The sequence below is a fragment of the Molothrus ater genome, chromosome 3 (assembly GCF_012460135.2).
Source record: "Molothrus ater isolate BHLD 08-10-18 breed brown headed cowbird chromosome 3, BPBGC_Mater_1.1, whole genome shotgun sequence".
NCBI classification, from domain to species: Eukaryota; Metazoa; Chordata; class Aves; order Passeriformes; family Icteridae; genus Molothrus; species Molothrus ater.
Genome location: NC_050480.2, coordinates 46,926,297 through 46,950,190, shown reverse-complemented (window position 1 = coordinate 46,950,190; position 23,894 = coordinate 46,926,297). Strand labels below are relative to the sequence as shown.

Sequence of the window (23,894 nt, the reverse complement as noted above, 5' to 3'; positions counted from 1 at the left end):
GGTTTCATTATCCGCTGGAAGGTGTTGGGAAAGCACATGATTAATACTTTTAGGGTATTAAAATAGAGAAGGGTTTGGGAGGTACAGTCACAGAAGATAGCTTATGTGTGTGGGGGAGTGTTTACTTTATGTATCAGTGTGTGTTTGTGAGGAAGAGGTAAAAAGTCTGAAATTGTTATCTTTTTATTGTAGCTAAGAAGGGTGAACTTGTTTAGAAGCTTTTTTTTTTCCCTGAAGCTTTTTGTCTGAGTTTAGCAAACATCTTGAAAAGGCAGGTGCAATTACATGAGAATACCACTCCCATTTGATCAGTGCCGTTTAGGAACAAAAAAGTAGCTTGGAGGTTGGGAAAAATACAGTTAGAAGTGAGAGAAGTTAATGCTTGTCAGTTCAATCAGACCAAAATTTGATAAAGGCCTTTGATACCTTGATACTTTGATACTTGATTATTTAAGAAAACTTTTTGAAGTTAACCATGCTCACTTGTTCAAAATGTACAAGGATGCAGCTGGCAATTTTTTGTCATACAAATAATTGAATACTGATTGATTCATTAAAGCTACCTTGGGGCGTGTAATTTTTTTTGTAAAATGGCAATGTGCATCTAATGTATTACAAATGTAGTCAAATAGATTATTTGTTAATCAAAAATTAAAGCAGAGGGAATTTATTTTCCTTGAATTATTTGACACCACAAAACTTGTGGGATAGAGATGTACTGGTTCCATGAATTGGAAAGTTTGGAAGTTGCTTTGGATGGCTTTTGTTTATCTCCATCCTTCTTATTTTTGTAGGAAATTCCACTTATCTGGATGACCACGGACCACCACCTCAAAAGGTAAGCTGCTGTTATTTTGTATTTGCTTTATCCTTACTAGTTGGCTTTTGTTTTTGACTCATCATATGTTTACTTGTGTGCCAAGCAACTCTGCTGAGTTTACATCAACAGAACGTGGCCTTTCTCACTTTTTACCCCCCAGGTGTTTTCAGATGTTTGTAAGTACCTTTGGCTAAGATGCATTAAGCTAATGGAATTTTTCTCATTGAGTCAAGGGAGACAGGGATTTAGTGGTTTTATCTGTCAGGACTTTCATGCAAAAAACCAAGACACCACAGTTGTAACTCACCTGGCAGGTGAAGATGGTCCTTTGGCTGGCAGCATTTTCTGGAACATGGGTTCTGCTGCAAAAACAATACTTGAAGCAGGTCAGTAGGATAAATTTAATGAATGTGAGTCATGAGCCCTTGTTTAGGAATAAGGTTCACTGTTCCTATCATATGAGACTGTGCTGCATAAGCTTTTCCCTTGTGTCATTTTGGCATCTCATGACATTTCAGTTTAGGAAGGGCACTGTGATAGTTTCTTCAAGAGGAACAAAGTGGAAATAGGCCTTTAGGGTCTCCTGATTTGTTTTTCTTTGTTTTACCCTGTGTTGGTTTGTTCTCTAAACAGATTTGTTACTATATTATGCCTGTCTTTCCAGCCTGTTAGAGTTCCTTTTGCACATTGCAGACCTGTACTGAAAGGGCAGATTATCTCACCTTTGTGGCTCACCATGGATGCTAGTGCAGCAGGTGACAGTGAGTAGTTAGAGAGGGGGGTGGGTGTGAGGAGCCACTACCTCTGATTGTAGGTTGTAGCCCTCCCTCATCTCTGTTCAGCTGACCATGAAGTCACATCCTGAGCTGCAGGTCTTGAGTTGAAGTGATCAACCACATGTGTGCACCTCTGTGGTGAAACAGTTGGCTTCTGATCAGCAGGAGGAGGATAATGTGGAAAGCAATTCCACTTAGCTTAGTTATTAGTGAAAACTGACAGGAATCTGGCTTTCTTCACCTTTTTTCTGGGCAACAAAATCTGCAATTTTCAGCTGATATGTGAGTATTTGTACTTGTTGAAGTTCAGATGGCTCAGTTGGAGGAATGATGTACATTTGATTTTCTTCCTGTCAACAAAAATTACTCAGTTACAAAAGCAAATGGATGTAGGCAGAAGTGACAAAATCAACTCGTTATGTTTATCATTGCAAACTGAGATAGGGCACAGGTATTTGAAGGCCAGGAGTACAGCAGGCTGCATGAAATAAAGAATTATGTTTGTTGTGTCTCCACAGCGAGCACTCTGCTTTGAAGACAATGCAAAGCAATGCTCATTACAAACCTGTATTTCTCATGCTTGTATTAGCATTCAGAAATGGCAAGCTGTTCGAGTAAGGAAAAGGCTTCCATCTAGATAAGAGTTTTTAACCTTGAAAACTTTATTCAGATTTTGGTAGTTTTTCTTCAGGAATTTTGCATTACTAATTAATGGTGCTGTGGATGGGATCCATACTCCAATGGGCAGTAGCAATTGGACAGATTTATCCAACCCATGGGCAGCCATTGGACAGATTTATCCAACTTTTCTGTCTACACTGTGAAAATATCTTTTGCCTGTCTAAACATGTAGTTTTGGGCCATGTTCACACAGCCTCATCCAGCTGCAGCTCAGTTGTCTGTAGAAAGGCCAGCTGAATAGATACCTACACCTTGATTGGTTGGGTAGACACTCTTTGATTAGCCACCTACAGTCAGTAAAGTTTTGGGCTTCCTCTGTAATCATCCTCACTCCTGGAAACTTGATGAAAAGCTCAGCAGAGTAACAGGCTGTATAGGATTGTGTATGTTAAAAGCATTTTGCTTTTTGAAGTATTTGCCTGTTTTAGAAAAACATTTTGATCATCACTTGGACAAACCTGCTTATTCTTTAGTGACTTGGGTTTTTGTTTTGTTTTTTATTCCTCTGATCAAAATATGGGTGGGGATTGATAGATTCCCAGATAATTCCTGGTATTTGCTTGGGGTCATGTTTTGAACTACGATGCTCTTGCTTTGTAAGTCTCATGCATTGCACTTTTGGCTAAGTGCAGTTATTTACCCTCTTACAGCTTCATATCTGAACTGTGAACTTTGGGTGTGAGTGAAATTCACTGTAATTGTCATTATTTTCCAAGTAGCCTCCATTCACATGATTTGATAACTGCCTTTGTTTAAACTAACAGATGGTTAAGGCCTATGCATGCTTTAATTGAACATACTAAAAGGCATCAGAAGAAATAAATTCTGACTCCAACATTTAAAATATTTCATTATAAAATGCTTGAAAGCTAGAAGTGGAGATAATGAACAACAGTGCATTGCCTGAGGTTGAAATGATTGGTAGCTAATGTGGGCAGTGTGTAGTTAGCTGTAGGGGAAGGCCACCAGCAGTTGATACGCACTGGACCGTAGCTGTTTTGCAGAGTACATTCCAGTGTTTGTAGGAAATCATATTAGTTTTGGCTCTTTGTCATGGCTAGGTGCCAGAGGTTTGGGTTTTTTTTAAATACGCATGTGGGTTTTTTTTTTCCCAGTGGAAGAACTGAAAATAGCACTTGTTCTCTGAATAAGGAATTAGCATCATCACATTTCAGGAGAACAGGGTACTGGTCTGTTTTTATCAGATAAAGGTGGCAGCAGCAATTTTCTCAGTGCAAGCAAAGAATGAAAGCCTGGCTCACTTCTGTGCCTAAGCATTGCTGGTGTGGTTCTGATTCTTCTTGAAGACCAGGTGAGACAGCTTTTATGGTGTTTCCCAGTAAAGGTTTACTTGCCTGTTGAAGATTAGCAGTGGTTATCCTTGCCAGTGATACAAAGGTAATGTGTCTAGGTGTGGTGGTTTGATCCTGGCTGGAGGCCAGGCACCCACCAAAGCCTCTCTGTCTCTCCCATCCTCAACTAGACAGGAGAGAGAAAATATAGCAGAAGGCTCATAAGCTAAGGACAAGCAGAGGTCGCTCACCAATTATAGTCACAGGCAAAACATTCACCTTGGAGAAATTAATTGAATTTGCTGCCAGTCAAAATCAGAGTAGGATAATGAGAAGTAAAACAAATCTTAAAATACCTTTCCCCCACCTCTCTTCCCTTCCAAGCTTAACTTTATTCCCAATTCCCTATCTCTTCCCTAGCAGCACAGGGAAACAGGAGTGGGGATTAGAAACATGTTGCTGCCTCTGCTTCCTCCTCAGGGAGAGGAGGCCTTCCCCCTCTCCAGTGCACAATCCTTCCTATGGGAGACAGTTCTCCATGAACTTCTCCAGCGTGAGTCCTTGCCACGGGTTTCAGTTCTTTGTGAACTGCTTGAATGTGGATTCCTTCCACAGGGTGCAGTTCTTCAGGAGCAGACTGATCCAGCCAGCATAGGTCCCCCATGGAGTCACTAAGTCCTGCTGAGAAGCCTGTTCTTCTCTCCATGAGTCAACATGTCCTTCCAGAACCTCCATGGGTTACAGGTGGAACTGTGCTCCTCTGTGGACCTCCATGGGCTCCAGGGGCACAGCTGCTGCACCATGGTCTTCACAGTGGGCTGCAGGGGACTCTCATCTTGGGCACCTGGAGCGTCTCCCCCCCCCTCTTTCTTCATGTACCTGGGTGACTGCAGGGCTGTTCCTCTGACACATTCTCATGTCTCTTTTCTCTGGTAACAAATTACTTCTGCGCAATATTATTTTTTCCTTTTTAAAGATACGTTATATCAGAGACAGTACCTACCATTCCTGATTGGCTTGGCCTTGGCCAGCAGGGTCTGTCTAGGAGGCAGCAGGGTGTTGGTTTCATTGGACATGGGAGAAACTTCTGGCAGCTTCTCACAGAAGCCACTCCTGTAGTCCCCCCAGCCGTAGCAGAACTTTGCCATGAATACCCAATACACAAACATGGGCCACTCTTCTTTGGTCCTTAGCACCAAAGACTTCAGAGGATGGTCTAATCCTAGACTTTCACGAGTTCTGAGACAGATCTGTGTGTGCTTCTCTGCAGGTAGATGCAACCTCCAGTAGCCCTAGCACACCTCTGGTGTTTCTGGTGCTAGTATGTGGCAGATAGAAAAGGAATGCAGTAAGCCAAACAGCCACTGCTGGTGGTTCTACACTGCCAGTGAAAGTTGACTCTTACCTATTTCAAATCTCTATCACACTTCCTCCTGGCTTTTTTTTCGATAAGTGTCTGAAAGGGTAAATTTTAAAAGATTTGCTAAGTGATCATTTGTTTATCCTTTTTCTCTAGATTGGTGTTTAGGTGAGGCCTTTAAGATGATGCTAGCTTGTTTTTTGAAAACACATTTGAAATGGATGTGCATTAATGGCTGATGATGTTCACTGGATATATTTCATGTCTGAGTATTTCTGCAAATAAAGTGGGTGTATTTTGTTCCAGTATTTAGACCAGCTATTTCCTTATCAAATTCTCCCAAGATTTTTTTGTTCCATCCAAGATGGTGAAACTGGCCTTAGAGGACAAATGATACAAACTTTATCAGACCTACAGTTGTTCTTGATTGAAAGCTTTTCCCTGAGAACTTGGCAAGAGCATCAAGGTATGTCCCTCTTTCAGTAGAGATGACATATATATTTGTGAGGGAGCTGTGCACATAGCTTACAGATAAACTACACTGAAGTAGTCTATTCTCCTTTTCTTGATGGTTTTCCCTTGGGTTGCCTATCATGGACCCAGCTTATCTTTTGGCAGCTGTTTAGGTGTCAGCAAGACACTATGCTTAGCATGTGGGACAGTGCTTCCAAGCTTTAAATGAATACAAAAATGGATGGGGGTCAGCATCAGGTCAAAATTAATCTAAATAAGAGACATACACAAAATTAATTTTATCTAATTTTATTGATTTAAAGCTGGAAAGTGATAAGTACTCTTTTCACCATTCTTTCAGTTCTTAGCTAATAATTACATGCTAATTGTTTTTGTTTTTCTTATGGAGCAAGACTACCATAGCACAATAGAATATACCATGGCATAATAGAATCTTTTGGAAAAGTCCTCTAAGATCATTGAGTCCAATTGTTAACTTAGCCAACACTGTGTTCACCACTTTGGGAAAAGGTAGCAGAATCCTTGCGTGGACTTTGGGGTGTCATACTGTACCCAGTCCTAGACACTCTCCATTGTCAACTAGATTATTTATTCTTTTTTATTTGACTTTAAATCTTACTAAAATATTATTTCAGCATTGTCCCCTTTACACTTGAGTTTTTATGTTCATCAGGTTTATGCCAGTTTTATTTTTTCCTAGTGTTTTGATAGCAGCATTAAGACATTAAGATAACGGCTTAGAGCTGTGTATTTTTTTATTTTTTTAATTTTTATTATTTACTTTTTAGTGGATACTTTATGCTTTATTTGAACCTAGTGTTTTAGTTCTAGCTATCCCTTATGAGAACATGGTCTTAACCCTTCAGCTCTCTACAGTCTTGAGTGATTGATTTGTTAGGGATGAAGTGCTTGATTTAAAGTCAGCCAAACAAAGAACCAATTAAAAAAATAAACAACAAACCAACAAACTCCACAACACTTAGAACCAAGTAAGATTTGTTTTCTTTTAGGTATATGCTTACTAGGGGTTTTAAGAGTGTGAATAGTAGTGTTGTTTTTGATAGAGTTGAAACTGTCTGTTTAGCTTTAATTGAAAAATGGGCAGATAATCTTTAAAGTAATCCTTCCAGGGCAAGCTGGGAAAGATTTCAGTGATTTAAAAAATATTCTATCCTGCTTATAAATGAAGAGTTGGGATTATTGTGCAGTGTACAAATTTTCAGCTAGCAGGAATCATCAGAATTTAGCAACACTAAAATAGAGTAAGTAATTTCCTACGGTTACCAGAGTTAGTACCTGGCTGATAAAATACGAAGAGAGAATTCACCAAGTGCCTTAACCACAAAGATCCTTTTTATAGTTTGAAGCAGTTTTACAGTCAAACTGAGCTTTTAGGTCTAGTACAGTCAATAAAATACTATGGTTTAAAAAACCCATAAAGCATTTCTCCACTTCCCTCTGTTTACCAGAAGCAGTGTGTTGTGGTTTAACCCAGCCAGCAACCAAGCCCCACACGGCCACTCACTCTCCCACCAGCAAGACTGGGGAGAAAATGGGAAGGATAAAAGGTAAAACATTAATGAGTTGAGATAATGACAGTTTAATAGGGAAATCAAAAGCCACGCACACAAGCAAAGCAAAGCAAGGGATTAATTCACTGCTTCCCATGGGCAGGCAGGTGTTCAGCCACCTCCAGGAGAGCGGGGCCCCATCACACGTAACAGTGACTTTAGGAAGACAAACCCTGTCACTCCAAACATCCCCCCTTCCTCCTTCTCCCCGCTTTATATACTGAACATGATGTCATATGGTCTGGAGCATCCCTTTGGATATCCCATTTGGGGTCAGCTATCCAGCTGTATCCCCTTCCAATTCCCAGGCACTCTCAATCTACTTGCCAAAAGAAAAGCACAAAAGACCTTGGCTCTATGTAAGGCCTGGTCAGCAATAACAAAAAGTTTCTATATTATAGCAGAATATCTCTATGCTGTGTTCAGCACAAATCCAAAACAGCCCCATAATAGCCACTGTAAAGAAAATTAACTCTACCCTAGCTAAAACTAGTGTACAGTATAAAATATTTGTAGAATAATTGGTTTATGTTCTTTTTAAACTGTGTTTTCATTCCTTGTAAATGACAGTATCTCAAGAGAAGAAAAATCTGGTTTTTACAGAGTATTTCCCCATTGCCTGTTATTCATAATTCTTTGCAGTCCTGCTGAAGCAGGTGGTGAATGATACAGCACTGTAATAGTATGGAGATATATCCAAAGGCTGGAATTGAATCTCTACTATTAAGTGTGAATTGGATCATAAAAATATATGAATTATACTGGAGCACTAATTTGTTGTTTTGTTCATTTTAATTTATTGCTCAACAATCTTAAGGATAAAACAATCACTTGATTGTGTGATTTATCAAAATAGATATGATTACTTACTTTTTAATGCAACTTCAGTATATAGCATATCAGAAAGTTGTTGATATGGGGAGGCTGACTGATCATAAATGGAAGTATGGAGAGACTTGGGACATTAAAGCCAGATTGCCTGTCACAAGAAGATAAATCTGTGAGGGTTTCTGTGCATGCTGATGTCTTGCAAAAATTTAAACAGTAGCGAGCTGGATTTTTACTAAGCCTGACATTTGCAGCCCTTAAATTTTGAAAGACTTAGACAGCAGGTATGCAGGTTTTGTGACTACTGCAGTAGTCTGTAGTTTTTATCTAATTTCAAAGATGCTTGGAAAATATTTTGCCTTTTGGTTGGTACTTTAATTGTCATGCTGTGTGTGTGCTTAAAGGTGAATCTTGCTTATCTCTGGCATTAACCCAGCAGCCTACCCAGTATTACCCAAAATAAAAAAAATCTAGTATCACCAAATTTTCAACCTGTAGGTTTTGTTCTATGTCACACACTGTAGCTAAAGAAGTACACAAGGCATAATCATAATTTCTGAAGCTACTAAAGCTCTGTGCTTTCACTGAAACTTAGGACATAATCCATTCTGAGATGGTCTTTGTTCACCTGCAAATAATCTGTGCAGATTATTACACAGCACGTGAATATCTCTTAGAGATTACAGCTGTCTAGTACATTCCTCTCTTCTTTTCCTTTTCATGATTGGAAGGTATTCATAAACTAGCATAGTATATGTTATAGGTCATGGCAACTCAATCATAACTGCCTTCATTATCTTTTTATTAAGAAGTGGTGGATTATAATACTTAAGTCCAATTGCAGCTGGGTCTGGATGACCTAAACCTTCAGTGGAAAAACAAAAATCTGCCATTCTGCATAGGGATAACATGATAGAGTATCTTTTGAGTGACAAATGGATTTCGTTAATCTTGCTGAGCTTGAGACTGTTGAGTATCACTCAGGTTTCTACCACACGTCTTATATTTGTTAATGGTATTCTTAAATCATGAACTGAAGGAATTTTTGTAGCTCTGATGTAGCTCTGTAGCTTTTTTTTCTGAAGGAAAAAAAATCTGAAACTTGGGATGCTGGGGACTCCTACAAAACTGAGACAACAACCACCAAATAAGAATTTTAGTATGATTTTGAAAGCCTCGTGATTTTGAAGATGACCTGGTAGGTCCTGCCAGTCTTCTACTTGGGCTTTAAGAAAGGATAAAGTTTAGTTCAGGAAACTGTAAAGAGGAGTGAAGTACTCTGGTAAGGGCCATAAGCTTTAATCAGATATGAGATTGTGAACGTGCCTACATGTGGTCAAAAGCAGAGTCAAAGCGTCAGGCAAAGAGGACAGGGCTTCATGGCTGTGCTGAAGAAGTCAGTGTGGGAGTGGCAGTATTATGGTGATTAAGGTGAAGGAGTTTGGGCAAGGTAGTTCTTAGGACAGCACCTACAGCATCCTGATGTCCTGGGGAGTGTGGAGGCCTTTGTGGCTGGCACTACTGGGGATTTTCAGTAGATGCAAGGGGAGCCTCCATCTGTTAAAATGGAAAGGAGTCATGCCCTGGTCAGCAGGAATGAGGTTTGGTTTTCCTCTGATCAAGTCACATTAATAATTTCAAAGTACAGAAGAGTGAAATGGAAGCACTTGATGCTGGGCCTCCTCTGTTACTGACTCTGTTGTGTCATCTTCAGTACCACAAGATCCATTTGTGATTCAGGACATGGCTTATGAGGGAAAGTATTTTGAGCATTTAAGTAATTTTATTCATTTCTGCTGAGCTCTGGTTCTGCTGGAAGAGTTGGATAGCAGCATGTTGTCCTTCCTGTAGGTGCTTCTTGGTGTTACTTCCAAGTAACGAGACTGTGCCGTGAACTAGATTTTAATCTGTTACCTGCAGGAGCTGTGAAGAAACTCCCTTTGAGTTCTTGCAAGTATGCAGAGCAAGAGCACCTTAGATAGAGCTCATTGGTGATGAGCATGTGGGTTACAGTCCAGCAGAACTGGCCTGTTTTACAAAATTAAAATCTAATTATGGCTATAAACAACCTTTCTTTCATACTGTGTTTGGCTTATGAAGTGTCTGTGCAAAGTACGGTGGAAAAGACAAGCACACTAGAGACTATAAAACAGAGTGTGGAGTTACTGAAAGGGAGCCTGAAGTAAAGGGCAAACTGAAACTCAGCATGACAGATCCTTGGCAATGGTGATTGCACTAGCTGCAGCCCAATCAATAGTCAACCACAATAGCTACCAAAGAGTTAAACCTGAATGTGAAGAAAGACAAGTGCATGCAGAGGAATAAATTATTCAGTCTGACACTCACCACATTCAAATCCAGTATTATTGGCTCCCAGGGTGAATTTGTGAATATTGCATTGGAAGGATAGAAGCAACCATAAGGTAGTGAGGTTACTTAAGGGAATGCCAGTGCTGTGAAGTATTATAAAAAGTTTTAAAACCAGGCTTAGTTACTTAATATCTCTCATTTTGCAAGTGTCCAATATAAACATGTGGGTTGGATGTGATAGGATTTACTACTTAAACAGAGAATAACTGTGCCAGTGTGTTCTGAGCACATCACAGAATGTACAAAACCCTGGGCTCCGAAGGAAAAACGACAATTTTAAACTTTACAGTTCCAAGATACATATAACGTGATGCTGCTCTGGAGTTAAAATCGGTCTTGCTCAAATTCTGCAGCTTAAGGGGTTTTTGATATTGCATGTTAAACCTTCCAGTGGAAAATGGGGTAATTAAAGTGACACTAAAATTCTTAACCTACCTGACCTCGTGCTAATTCTCTCAACAAATACCAGTATCATGTTCTTAGATAATTCGTCTGCTTTATCTTCTTATGAGGTAGGTACCTACCAGAAAGATAACTTCCACAACGTGATTAACTTAAAAAGAGATAAATATACTGCTTTTCATAAGAAAGCTAATGAGGGTCTTCCAGTTCTTTTTCTGTTGTAATCTGGATTCACTCATGTAGGGTAAAGAAGAAAAAGAGCAATAGCTTTGTTCTGCATCCCTCTGCATCTATAGTAGTGACAATGCCATATTCTTTGATTCTTCTAAACTCTGTCCTGAGATGTATTAAAAAGAGATGTCTCCAAGTCATGAACACTAACTGTTCAGTTCTCCTTGGCACCAGGGAGACAAGATACAGCACTATATCTGATTTTGGCCCCAAAAGAGGTGAACAAGTTGTGAACTGCAGAGGAAACCAAGAAGAATGAAGAAGAGGTTGAAAAACATGCTATGTTAATAAGGGCCAAAAGGAAAAAAATTAATTAGTCTAGAGGTGGTAGTTGTGCCCCATCGCAAAGCAATTATCCATTTAGTAGGGTGATGCCCTGTCACCTGCTTCATCCCTGGAAGGAGCTGGAACTGAGCTGCCATCACTTAAGTGCAAGTGAGTGTTCCTGAGTGATGAAAGCCAGGAGTGCCACTCACACCTCCAGATGCTGCCTAATATCAGTGAGTACCTGAAAGTGCTGAGTGAACAGACCATGGGCTCTACCAACCTGTTTGACTTCATATACATGTGCTGAGTTTGAATGTTGCTATAACTTCACATGCCTGAAATAAACCTGGTTCTGCACTCCCTTTGGTGTGGGGAGTCTCGTGCAGCAGATTGGAGGTGCAGGGGTTTTGTTCTGCTGCAACCTGTTGTTGTAGACGAGTAAATCAGGTGTAAGGTATAAGATGAGCGAACCCAAACGTGTTGACAAGATGCATCCGAAACTTTGAACATTAGAAACTGGATCTTTGTCCTTTTCTTTGTAACTTTCCCAGACTGTTATTGATGTTATTGTTGTTTCTATAGCTACATTATATTGTAATAGGACCTGATGGGAGACTTAATGGGAATACTTGTCTATGCTCTGAACTCAGGTCTTTTAGATTTGTAAGTGTGCAGTGCTTCTTCACAGGAAAATTACTGCAAGTTTTGATTTTGGCTACACAGATCTGTCTTGTGGGACACATCAGGGACCATAGGCTTTGGCAAACACTTCATAGTAATGCTTTTCTTTAGTCTTAATAAATTCTAGGACTGTCTACAACCAAGTTTCCTTTTGCTGCTGTTGCTCCATGCTTATGTTTTCAATTTAGCTTGGTACTTAGAGATGTTGAACCATTAGAGAACACATTTTAACTTAGTCTTCCAAATATGTCATCTGTCTAACAGATGAAATGCATTGTTTGTGGCGATGAGGGAGGAAGTCACCCTTTTTCAATTAAATTAGTTTCTTAATGAGAATGCAACAGAAGAATATTCTGTTTCTTCTTCTGCCTTACTTTCAATGCTCCGCTACAGCTAAACAGCATTTAAACTTGGAAAAACAAATTTCATTTTTACCTTTTCTTGTGGTTTCTGGTGTATTTTCAGTGACCCATAGAGATGATTATGCTGTCTGGTCTGCTTTAGAGTTGATTAATTCAAAAAGCTTGTCTCTGTCTAGCATGACTACACTCTACAGGTATAGATTTTAACTGTGTGGTTTAGATGGGGAAGAAGGACTCCAACTAGTAATATATTTTATTTACTCCCTGGTTCACTTCTTCAGTCGTGCTTTCTGCTGACATAACTTTGTATTAGCAACTTTTCATTGTGATTGCTTTAAAAGTGAGCAAATTGATACTCGTTTGAAAAGAGATTTTTGATCAGCAGTTCCTGAACTTAATTTTGGAAGGCTTTCTCTTAGTGGCCTTGAAATTTGTCTTCAAAGACCATGGCAGGCTTGTGACAAACTTCAGTTAAAAAGGGCATCCAGTGTATCTAAGAAGATCTCAAAGCTGATGACTGAATTATCTGATCTGTCTTCATGAAATCCACAATGTGAGAACAGATATTCTCTGGAAATCATAGAAGATTAATTAAAAACTAAATTCATGGTGGGTAAAAAAATTCTGGAACAAGTTGTGTAAGAAATTCTTCAGGCAGCATGGAAGGATGTGCCTTCTAACATGCCATGTATAATTTTTGAGAACACTGGAGAAAGAAGAGAGGCACTGGAGAGAAATGGGCTTCTGACAGCTGTCAAGTTTGTAGTTACTTTATAAGTATCATCCTCCTCTCATGAGTCAAATGGGCCATTCCTTTGACCAATTAAGCCATTTTTTAAATTCTTATAATTCTGTCTCAGTTGGACAGGAAATGAAAATTAAGAGGTTGGACTGGGAGGGTGTAATGCTGTATAAAGATATGCCAGCAAATGTTGCATTGTTTCCACAATCTTATCAGTACTTTTTGTGTTGATTGGCCTTACTCACCTGATAAACATGGAGCACTGCCTGACCACAGGTTAGTGTCTGCTCAGAAAGGAGAAGCCAGTTCTGGCATCTGCTTCTGGCCCCACTTGTGTGTATGGACACGGGTCACTTACTTGCAGGAGGTGTGAATAAAGTATCCACTGTACTCCTGAAATGAGTCAGAGACTGACACCTGGGCAACTTGTACCTGGATTGGGAGATTTTTGGCAAATGGGCAAAATTGTAATGGATTTATCTCAGTAAAAGTGAAATAATTTAGGCCTGTGAGTGAATCCCTACATCACTGATGCTACAAGTAATTATCCAGCCTAATTTTTTTTTTTAATGGTGCAAAGATTTATCTGCAGACAAAGCCCCCACTGAAGATGAAAGCCTGTTTTTTTTGTCAGGTTATCTGTTGAATGACTCCCTTCTGAGACTGGCAGACCTCTCTGCAGAGGTACTTGACAGTCATTTTCTGTACTGCAAGTTAATTTGGGTCTAAACTTGCTTTTTCTTCTTGATTTCATTTCACAGTGGTTATTCTTTAACTGTGAAACAAAACAAAAAAAAACCTGTTTGAACTGACAAGTAAATTGTCATGTAACTTTCCAAACTCTTGGAGAGAGCTGTTGTAATTATACTGTGGGTTTTACTTTTTTATGGCTGTAAGTGCTAATTTGTGTAACTCTAAAGTAAATTATATGTTTGAATTGTTTATATTACCTCTGGGCTTTGATGCAGTGCTCAATAAAGTCACTCTGCAATTATTTTGCAGTTGTGTATATTGTTACATGAATATCAAGTTGATAGAGCATCACCTCAGCAGTTAGTTAGTCTACATGATACCTACTCTTAGGTAGTAAGTAGTAATGAAATGTAATCCAATCGGCATTTTATAAATGTCCAACTGCTGTTGGACATTTTCCCTTTGTTTCTGCTTATACAATAGGAGCCTTCTTTCTAAGTGCCTTCTCTGCCACCATCTCTTGTATTGTCTGAGTGCCTTGTGAGTATCATGAGGGGGAAAAGAAAGTTCCCCTCTGGAGAAGTTTTCTATTTCTTGCATTTTTAGTTTTGCCTGATAGAAACTCCTGCTTTTGGAAGTGATATTTCTTCTCCTCAAATAACGTCAACATTTTCTAAATATAGAAAGCAGATTTGCAGCATCCTGAGGGAACTGGTCACATTAAACAAATGCTTGTACACCAGAAGCCTGTGTACTGCATGGCTTTGTGCACTGGACACAGCCTGTGGGGCACCTGGGTGTGCTAAGTGCAATGGTGACGTAAACAGAGGAAACGTGAGCAGGGTTGCAGGAGAGCATCCCAAAAGCCAACCACACTCAGCAGTGCTGCAAGGGAAGTTCTGGTTACCACTTGTGATTGTTCTTCTCAAGTGAGCTTTGAGCTGCAGTGCTTATCTTGAATCTTGTCTGATTAGACCTAAGTGCATTCACTGTGTGCTGAAACAAGGCATTGATACATTGGTCTCCTTTAAGCTAAATAAGTGTCTGAAAATAATAGCCCTTTATTTCAGGTTCCTTCATCTGCAGTGGGTATTTGCTGTCATGTCTTTTTGGGGGTTACCAAGGTTTGTGCAGAACAGAATTGTGCTACCTAGGAAGGTGAGTTTCAGAAACAAATGTGAGAACTTGTTAACTACTGTCATTTTTCCAAGCTGACAAAGTTGTTTGCACTTAGAATAGAGAATTTACGAAGGCCTCCTTTAATTTTATCTAGTTTTTTAAAGATTTATTTTTATAAGATTCACCGAAAGTTACTGGATAGCCCAGTCAAGGATTTAATTAGAACTTGAGTGTAATCTGTATGCAGTAAAATTGTACTTGACTGAAGTACCAATTAAGAAAAAAATTTGCTCACTATCTTGCCTAGTCCAAACTGCTAGGAAAATCAAAGCAGTTAATAATTATGAAGCATTTAAAAATATTTCCATAACTCTACGAACTCTCATCATTCATCTAATTTCTGGGATGCTAGGCAAACATATAGTGTATGTGCTCTTGCTCCTTCACTGACACTTGCCAGCTTCTACTTATCATGTCTCTTGAAGGCTTTCACTTACTTACACAGTAGATTATTCCAAAAGTATATGTCTAAGCAGAGGAGTAATTCCCAACCTACAAGTTGCAGTGATGTGTGGATGGTGCTGCAGGACTGGGACAAGTAGTGATGCAAGTGTTTGTTATGCAAAGAAGTGAACAAAAGAAGGGACAATCCAGAATAAGGCTCATGTTCTCTTTCATTATGGTGTGATAATCAGCATAATAAAGTGTGTTCAATTGTTAACCTTTCAGACACCATTAAGAGTAGTTTTGGGAAAGGTTAGCTACAGCTGTAGTGCAGGGATGTTAAATTCATCACCCTTGGAGTTCTCTAATAATTGAAGCTGAGATTTTGCATTTCATAGGAAGCAAGGCTTCTGAAGGAAAGATTGATAAAGAAATATGGGGACTATGTTTCTCATAGAAAACCCTATAAAAATGTTACAAAATAGTAAGACATACTGCACTGTCTGGGGTTTATATGGGCCTTGAGAAGGCCCTTCTTTGCTTGCTAAATCAGCAGATGCGACATCCTGCAACTTGGAATGCTTAACTGAGGCCATGATCACCCAATACTTACTCCTTCCCAGGGTAATTTGGGGAAAAATCGCCTCCACATTTATGTGCCAGTGCAGGATATCCTAAACATTGCAACCAGTAACAGCAGTAATGTTCATTTGGTCATGAAATGCTCACTGAGAGCAAAGTGCCAGTAGGTTCCCACTAAATATAAGGGAATACAGATTTTCTCCTTTTTTTTCTTTCTGTTTGGCAGTTCTCTTTGAAAGTAGTCTGAAGGGTTGCCTGACGAATCATTTTGCCTCCCTGATGAAGATCTATTAGCAGTTCAAATGCAGTGAAGAAGTACTCTGCACTGAAAAGTGCCATATGCCTCATCTGACTGCTTTTATGTTATAATTCCTTCTTCTGGAAGAACATGATTGCATCAGCAGCAGGAGTAGCTATATGCTGAGACACACCATCACTGTGTCCATTCCTTGTGCTGAGCACAGGTTGCCTGGAACCCAGGTGCAGGCCCTGTGTCAGGATATGTTTTGTGCCATTGTCTTAATAGAAAAATGATCTTTCCTTAAGTGCTGTATATGCACCACTGTGGGTGAAACTGAGAGCTCCTGACTCTGTTAGCCAACTTAAAGGCTTGGAAACAGTTTCCTCTGGGCCTATATTATCACATGCTGCTATATGTGCTATACAGCAAATTCTTGTCTAGTGCAATAGTGTGACTCCAGAATGCTTTTTGCTGAAATAGCCCATAGACATCATCCAGGAACAAAATGAGGCTGCGTCTGACAGACTGTGAGACACTGAGTTACTTTTTGCTTGTTCTGGTTTCCTGGGGAGGAGAGCAGGGTGCAAGACTTAGTGTGGGTTGGACACCATTCCCAGGGGCCAGGCTGGATGTTGCTGTTCTATTTTGATTTTTAATTAACACTACCTGTACGGAGGTGACCAGACTGTGTCAGCTGGCCTCAAGCCCCCTGTGGGCCTGTGTTGATTATTCTGCATGTAGATCCTTGACCAGTGGCATGATTTGTTCTAAGTCTGTTTGAAAGATTCATGTTTATATTTGAAATTAAAAGGATTGATTAATTTTAGCTCTGTGCAACTGGTTGTTATTTGGTTTCTTTTGTTTCTTTGTAAGCTGAAGTTTTGCAATCCAAGCATTCATTCCTCCTGCATTATGTCAGCTTGACTTCAAGTTCCCAAACTGTAGTACAAATTCACTCCTTTAAATTCTTTTTATGGGAGATAGTCAACTAAAGATGAGTATTTGCATTGAGATTACAAGCAGTAAGATCAAGATCATTACCAACATAATAATAGCCTACATAGTGTTTCTGGAGTAGTTGCCAATCCGTTGCATTTAACTGCATCTCAAGGGGGAAATCTCACCTTGCCACTTCCCTGAGCCATTCTGTTTCTCTTCTGAAGAGCTTCTACCTTGCTAGGGGAAGTGAATGCTTCTGGCCTGGGGCCTAGAAATTCTCCTCTATGTGTCTGTTGGCTTAAGGTAAAAACATGTGATTGAGAGGTACACAGAAACAAAGTATCAATGTACTGACTCAATTTTTTTTTCAATCTTTGTTTAGGTACTTCCTTTCCCCAGTCAGGTGGTCTACAACAGAGTTGGAAAGTGTGGAAGTCGAACTGTGGTTTTGCTTTTAAGAATTTTATCGGAGAAACATGGATTCAACCTGGTTACATCTGACATACATAACAAAACAAGACTGACCAAAAATGAGCAGGTAAGTTACTCCTGCTTGTCTTAGATCCTGTTTTCTTTATGTGTATGAAACTGAGAAACAAAGGCATATGTTAGCAGATAATCCTGTTGAAAAGATGCATTGCTACTTTGTCCTGAGTAATCATGCGGAATTCATCGTTCTCTAAGTGACTTCACTTAATAAGAGAAATGGGTGGCAGAGCCAAGAACAACATGATGTGGCAGCTAACCAGAAAAACTAACTTCCAGTGAGGCAGCTCTTGAATTTAGTCAGCATAGCAGTTAGACTAGCAAGGCAAGAAAGATTAGTACAGTGAAGTTCAGTGCAAGCGTATCTGGGACATGTATTAATGTATCTGCTGCCATTTATCCTATAACCAGGACACCTTATTCAGACCTAGCTTGGGTCTTAAACAGAGCAGGAGTAAATTATAGCCAAAAAGGTCCTTTTTGATGACTTCCTTAATTCACTTCTAGTAATCAGTTGCTTCAAAAAGTTGTTTCCCAGGGCCATGCTAACCCATGTTTCTATATTATGACATGTTCTTGATCCTATCTCAGCTTTTTGCTTATCTGTCTTTTTCATGTTTTTGCACAACCCTCACTGAGGGAAGTGGAAATACTGCATGAAACATCTTTACGCAGACACCCTTTTTCATATTCTCTTAAAGTTGTAGAAGGATTACTTTTGCAGCTTTGTTTCTGTGACAGATCTGCTATTTAAATTTTCTTCTCTTCAGGGTACCCACTCTAAGTATCACTTCTGTGAGCAGATTGATACAAGTAGTGCAGGAAAACCTCAGACTCAAAGTGCACGTCTGTAGTTGGATGCTGCACACGTTGCCCACTGCTGCTATTTTGAGCTGCTGATCAGGTAAAGGCTGCAATTGCTGCCTGTGTCACTTCTGGAAATAGCAGCCTGCAAGCCACAAAAGGATGTGTGCAATGATCAAAATATGGATGTGGGCCTGCCAGTGACATTGTGCTGTGATTGGGGGTCATTTACTTGCAGCCTTTTCATGAGCACAAGTTTGTTATTTTAGATGCAGCAGTTCATTCCAAATGAAAATTTAGGAGCTGATATTGCTCCTTCAGGTCCCATCTTCCTCCCTTTCAAGATGTCCACAGGGTCCCACCACAGCTGACTGACCTAACGCTCCATAAGTCAAGTTCAGCCAGAGGTGGGGTCCACGGGCAGGGCTGCCATGCCAGCCCAAATACAGCTGCTATGCATGGTTGGATGTGGCACGCCAGGGACAGGCTGTGGAAGGGGACAGTGTCCCCTCACTGCCCCTGCTTGTGGCCAAGGAAATGCCTGCTCTGCATCTGCTGCAGCATCCCTGTGTGAATCCTACGGCAGCACTGTGCAGCCTGGGAAGGTGGCGATATGGTCCCATCAGAAAGGAGTGTAACTATCCCGTGCTACAGAGCTTGTCTGCTTAGTTTTTCTGCTGGGATAGGGGATTTCTGTGGGTAGGACTGCTCGGGTTTTGTTTGTATCTTTAATCAATTTTCATTGCTGCTGATTGAGGGACATACCATAAAGTCCAAAAATCTTTCAGGGGTTGGTAATTGCCAGCTTTCACTGTGATCAGCTTCTTCCTTTCAGTTCTGTTCTGTCTTTCTCTGGTAGGTGGATTTTCCATTGTTAAAACATGATACAAGATCACTTCTTCACAGTTTTCCATGCTTTAGTCCAGCATGTGGAGATTCCAGAGAGACCCAGACTTACTTTTGATGCAACTAACACACTGACAAATAATTATCTGCCTTACCTTTTGCCCTCCCCAAGTGGTTAATTTACTAAACGGCAAATCTGCTGGAAGTATTGCTACAGAGCTACTCTATAGACTTCCCTGCCATAATTTGAGTCGCTTTATTTTTATTTATGGTTTATTTCCATAGTTACAATAGGCTCATAATTTATTTAGTATTTTAGCTGAAAAGTGCCTTTGATCACCAGAGAACATGCTTGGAGACAGTAACTATTCTGTTGTTTAGGGCATTTTTAGTTGTCTTCTCAATTTTTAAGAGCAGAATATGAAAAAATAAATGATGTTTTCCACCTTTAATGTGGTGTAACAGGAGGAAGTTAAGGCAATGAATGATCTCAGGCTCCAGGCATTGGAACGAGAAAAAAGAGAGCTGGGCTTGGCTGTAGGCTTCCAGCATGAGCATGGGCTTCTCACTTGAGATGATATGTGTCTCTTCCTTCTGTCATTTCTGGGTCCTGTGTTTGGTTAAAGCCCTGATCCAGCCAAGACTTTTCTGTAAATATTTAGCTTATGCAGTCTGCTGTTGTTAAATAAAGTTAAGTATGTAGGTGTTTTTAATGACTGTGGGGATTGCACATAATTGGAATCCATATTCTTATTGCCTTTTCCAGTCTGCTTCCTACTAAGAAATTTTCCCAAATTATGTGTGTCTGCCAGCAATTAGAAGTGCAGCCTTTGAACATCTGTGGGCATAAGAAAGCGAGTTCTGGAAACAGACGTATTAATATATGGCTTGCCATTTGCTGTAGTATTTTCAAGTAAATTAAATACAGGAACTAATACATAATATTAACCTAATTGATGTGGCTTTAAAATGCCACTCAAACTGCTGCAAAATGAAGTCTTCCCCTGCCCTGACTTTGTCCTCCACTACCATTTTATTGCATTCAGGGAAGTAAGAATGAGTATGCTTATAGGTATAGAAATGCCAGTCACATACAAGAGTAATTGGTAGTTTATCCTCAAATTGTTTCCTTCCACCACCCATCATTACAGCTGTGCAGCCAACTTTATGTGTAATTCCAGTTCAATGCACTAAAAATCCATCACTAATTTTTCTAAAATGCTTTTAAAGACAGAAAATTGGTCATACCAGCTTGGGGAGGTGAAGAAATTCTTGAAACCATTCCAAGCTTTTGAGAGCTAAAAATGAAGATCTAGTCTCATTCCTGGGAGTTGTGAGTTGTTTATGGAAATGAGTACTGAGATGAAAGTGATATACCAAAATTCTTGTAGGTACTTGTGCCTCCTGAGCCCTACATGCCTTCAGTAGAGACTGAAAGGAGTGGAACAAAGTAAAGAGCTCACAGGGAAGATAAATACAGAGGGGTTGTTTTGTCCTTTTTGTGTCAATATTAGTGGAGACTATAGTGTGATACAGCAGACCACATTGCAAAATCCCAGTTGCCTCACCATCTTTATACATTTTGACCTCAAATTCTCACACTGAAATACAGCATCTTAAATAAAAATAGTAACATTTTGGCTGTTGTTTGGGTGGGATTGTTACCTGGTTATTTCCTTTTGTTCCCAGTAGAATTTACTTACTGCAAACCTCAAACAAAGCGGGGCTGCTCTGAGTGGTTAGCACAGGGACTGGACTGGCCATCTCCAGAAGAGAGAAAGGTGACCTGTCTCGAAGGCCAGAGTTGAGTTTTTGTGCAGGAACAATGCTGGGACTAGAGAAAATCCATCCCCATCCAGCCCTCCTGGAGTCACTTCATGGTGCCATCTGCTGGAGCGTTATTTGCAATGCAGCACCAGCCCATTGCAAGTTAATTTCAAGAGCTAATTAGTGTATTTTTCAGCGATGTTTCACTGAAGCTGCCTAATTCCTGCAGGAGAGCTCTGGGCAGCAGTTGAGAGAGAGAAATAGCTCTTTGTGGGCCCAAATCCTAGCAGGTACATGCTCCTTTTGTACTTTTCCAAATGTTTCTATAGCTTCTCCCTCCAACCATGGCATCTCTTCCCTAGCAGAGTTTGCCAGGGTTGTTTATCTTCTGCTGCTTTTATTTCTTTTCAAACTTAGGATGATATGATCATCTGTACTTGCATGTCATTCTCCTTCATCACTCATTTCATCCAAAAGCACTTGTTTTCTTCAGCCCTCATCCTCTGCTCACTCTTGTTCTCTGTGGGTTGGATCCTCTACATTTTATTTTCTTTTGTTCTTGTTTCATCTTATAGAAACAAACATACAAATGAGAAAAAGTACAACAACCAAAACAAACCAACCAAACTTATTCTTCTGAGAGACAATGGAGATTTTTCTTTTGGTTTTGTTTTGTTTTTTTCTTTGCCATAATCTTAGAAAGAGGAAGGGCTCACTATGTTTTTCTGAGCAATGCATTTGGGTTGTTAGCCTGAAAGCAGTTCAGGACAGCATGATGAGAGAGGGAGAGGCCCATGGGAAATATGGCCACAATCTGCATGTGGCCATGAGCCATTACAGTTATTTATTTTTCCCTCCTGACATCTGTATGTCATTTCAGTTGAGTCTTACTTACCCCTTTGGCAGGGTTTTTAGAAGAATGGATTTTGCTCGTTTATTCTTATGCACATTGTAGCTTTATCCACATCTGCTTACAAGTCCAGTTGATCATTAAGTGTCTAAATATGAAGGTACTCTAAGTCAAAACAAAATTCTGTTTCTGCTTTAAAGCAAGCTGTTGTCTTAGCTCAAGAGACTGAGTTTGGTAGCAAGAGATCAAAAAGAAAAAGCCAGGAGCCAGATGCTGTCCTGCACTGTGTGCATCTTTCCAGCCTCCCTTTGCTCCTGAGGCTGAAGTGCCTGTGGTTGTCCAGCATCAGGTTCATGTGACACTGACATCAGGTGGAATGGAGTGAGAAACGTGGCAGTGCTGTGATGTGAATCTGCTTCCTGATAGCAAATGGGTGCCAGCCCTGGGGCCAGCTGGGAGCCAAGGGAAGCTCGTGTGGTGGCGCTTTGCGACACTCACATATACTCCCAGCTAAGTTTATCTGGCAGTGTTCTACTAGAGCTGCCTGTGTTTTTAGATTTAGTGAGATTACTTTGTATGGGTACAGTACCTGTATATCTCCATATTTATACTCTAGTAAGGTTTTTTTAATTTATGCCAAGAAGGAATTGCAGTGATGACCATGGGGGCGCAAACAGAGTTTTTATACCAGATCAGTAACTTCCTTCTGCTGTCTTCATTCCTTACTTCATGCAGATAGAGCAACACAAGTAAAATGCAAAATATAACATCTGGCTTTACACAGTTCTGAGAGTTTCACTTCTCTTGTAATTTGTCTCAGTAAAAAAAAAAAAACAAAACCAGAAAAAGAATCTGTAGCAGGTTGACTATCACAGAATCCAATTGAGACATCTGATACACAGGCTACAGGGTCTTCTATTGCTTGATTCTGCAAGGTGAATGAAGAATATAATTTTTTGTCAGAGTGAGTTACCAGTTCTAAAGAAATGTCAATGTACTGGTTTGCTAGGAAAGCCTTTGTCTCTTCAGAACATGAAGAAACAATACTTAGTTCCTTTGTGATAAGTATTGCAAAGCTTCCTGGGCTTTCTAATTCTGATCTGGACAAGCTTTGCCTTTCAGGTTTATGAATTTCTTGCCCAGTGCATTTATATTGTACTGAAGAAGCTGTGCAAAGACCAGTTTATGCTTAAATCAAGCAGTCCAGACTCCATATATCACTAGCTAAGGAAGGGATGCTATTCCCTTCCTGACTATTTCTTTAAATTCCTTGTGTTAATTTTATTTTTTTAATTGCACATGTTCTCTCCATATTCCCTTGTTTCTCTTTTCCCTTTATAGTGACTTTCTTTTGGTGATCTCATCTTACATTCCATTTCTTTGGATTTTCAGTCTTTTTTAGGTGTAGCATACCTTGCTATACTTTCTCAAACCTAGTATGTTGTGGTGGATAAGGTCTGTACCTCAAATACCCTGATGTGCTCAAACCAGTTGGACCGGAAAAGGTCCATCCTGAGAAGCTGGACAAGCCGAACTGTTTGCTTCAGTGGTCATCATACATGTATGTGTATAGAATTGTTGAAGACAGAGGGAAAGAAGAGAAAGTCTCTAAGTGTGTGCACTTCTTTCTGGCAGTTAAATGGCTGTAGCTTATGTTGGCTGAAAGAAGGAGGCAGGGTATGTGCACTGGGAAAAAGTGGAGGATGCAAGATGGATAAGAAGCAGTAAGATGTGACACAAATTATAAAAAACATGGGAAAATATCAGTCCACTGAAACTGGACATTAGAAGGGGAAAAAATTTGGCAACTGCTGCCTCTTAAATGTGGTTTGGTATTTGCTATGGCATGGGCAGAATTTTTTATGATGCTCTTTTTGCTGCTAGTAGCTCCACATATGCTAGTTACTTTATTTTGACCACATAACAGGCTGGACTACATGTTCTTGCTTATTTTATCTATGTCAACTATAGCATTCCAGTTTTAAGAAATAAATTTTTTAATTACTGTCTCCTCACATAGAGACTTGCCTCTTTTTTTATCCAGTGTATGAATTGCTTTTTACTACCCAGTTTGCAAAATCAATAAACCTGTCATTTCAAATGTATTTCTGTTCAGTGTCCATAACATAGCCTGCATTTGAACACAGAACAGAAAATTGGAAATATAATCTTTAGGAAATTAATAAGAAGGAAGCAAAATTAACTGAAACCTCAACTTTCTAGCATGATGCTTCACTAGATACTTCCAGTTTCCCGTAAATTATAG

The 23,894-nt window shown here is 39.8% G+C and overlaps 1 protein-coding gene across 1 annotated transcript in view; it reads left to right on the top strand.

Moving 5' to 3' along the window:
- UST (uronyl 2-sulfotransferase) overlaps nucleotides 1–23,894 on the top strand; it is a 154,121-nt gene that overhangs the window by 55,492 nt on the left and 74,735 nt on the right. The window contains exons 2-3 of the mRNA XM_036381018.2: nucleotides 795–838; nucleotides 17,258–17,413. Coding sequence (XP_036236911.1) covers nucleotides 795–838; nucleotides 17,258–17,413 — 200 coding nt within the window. The remainder of the gene's footprint in view (nucleotides 1–794; nucleotides 839–17,257; nucleotides 17,414–23,894) is intronic.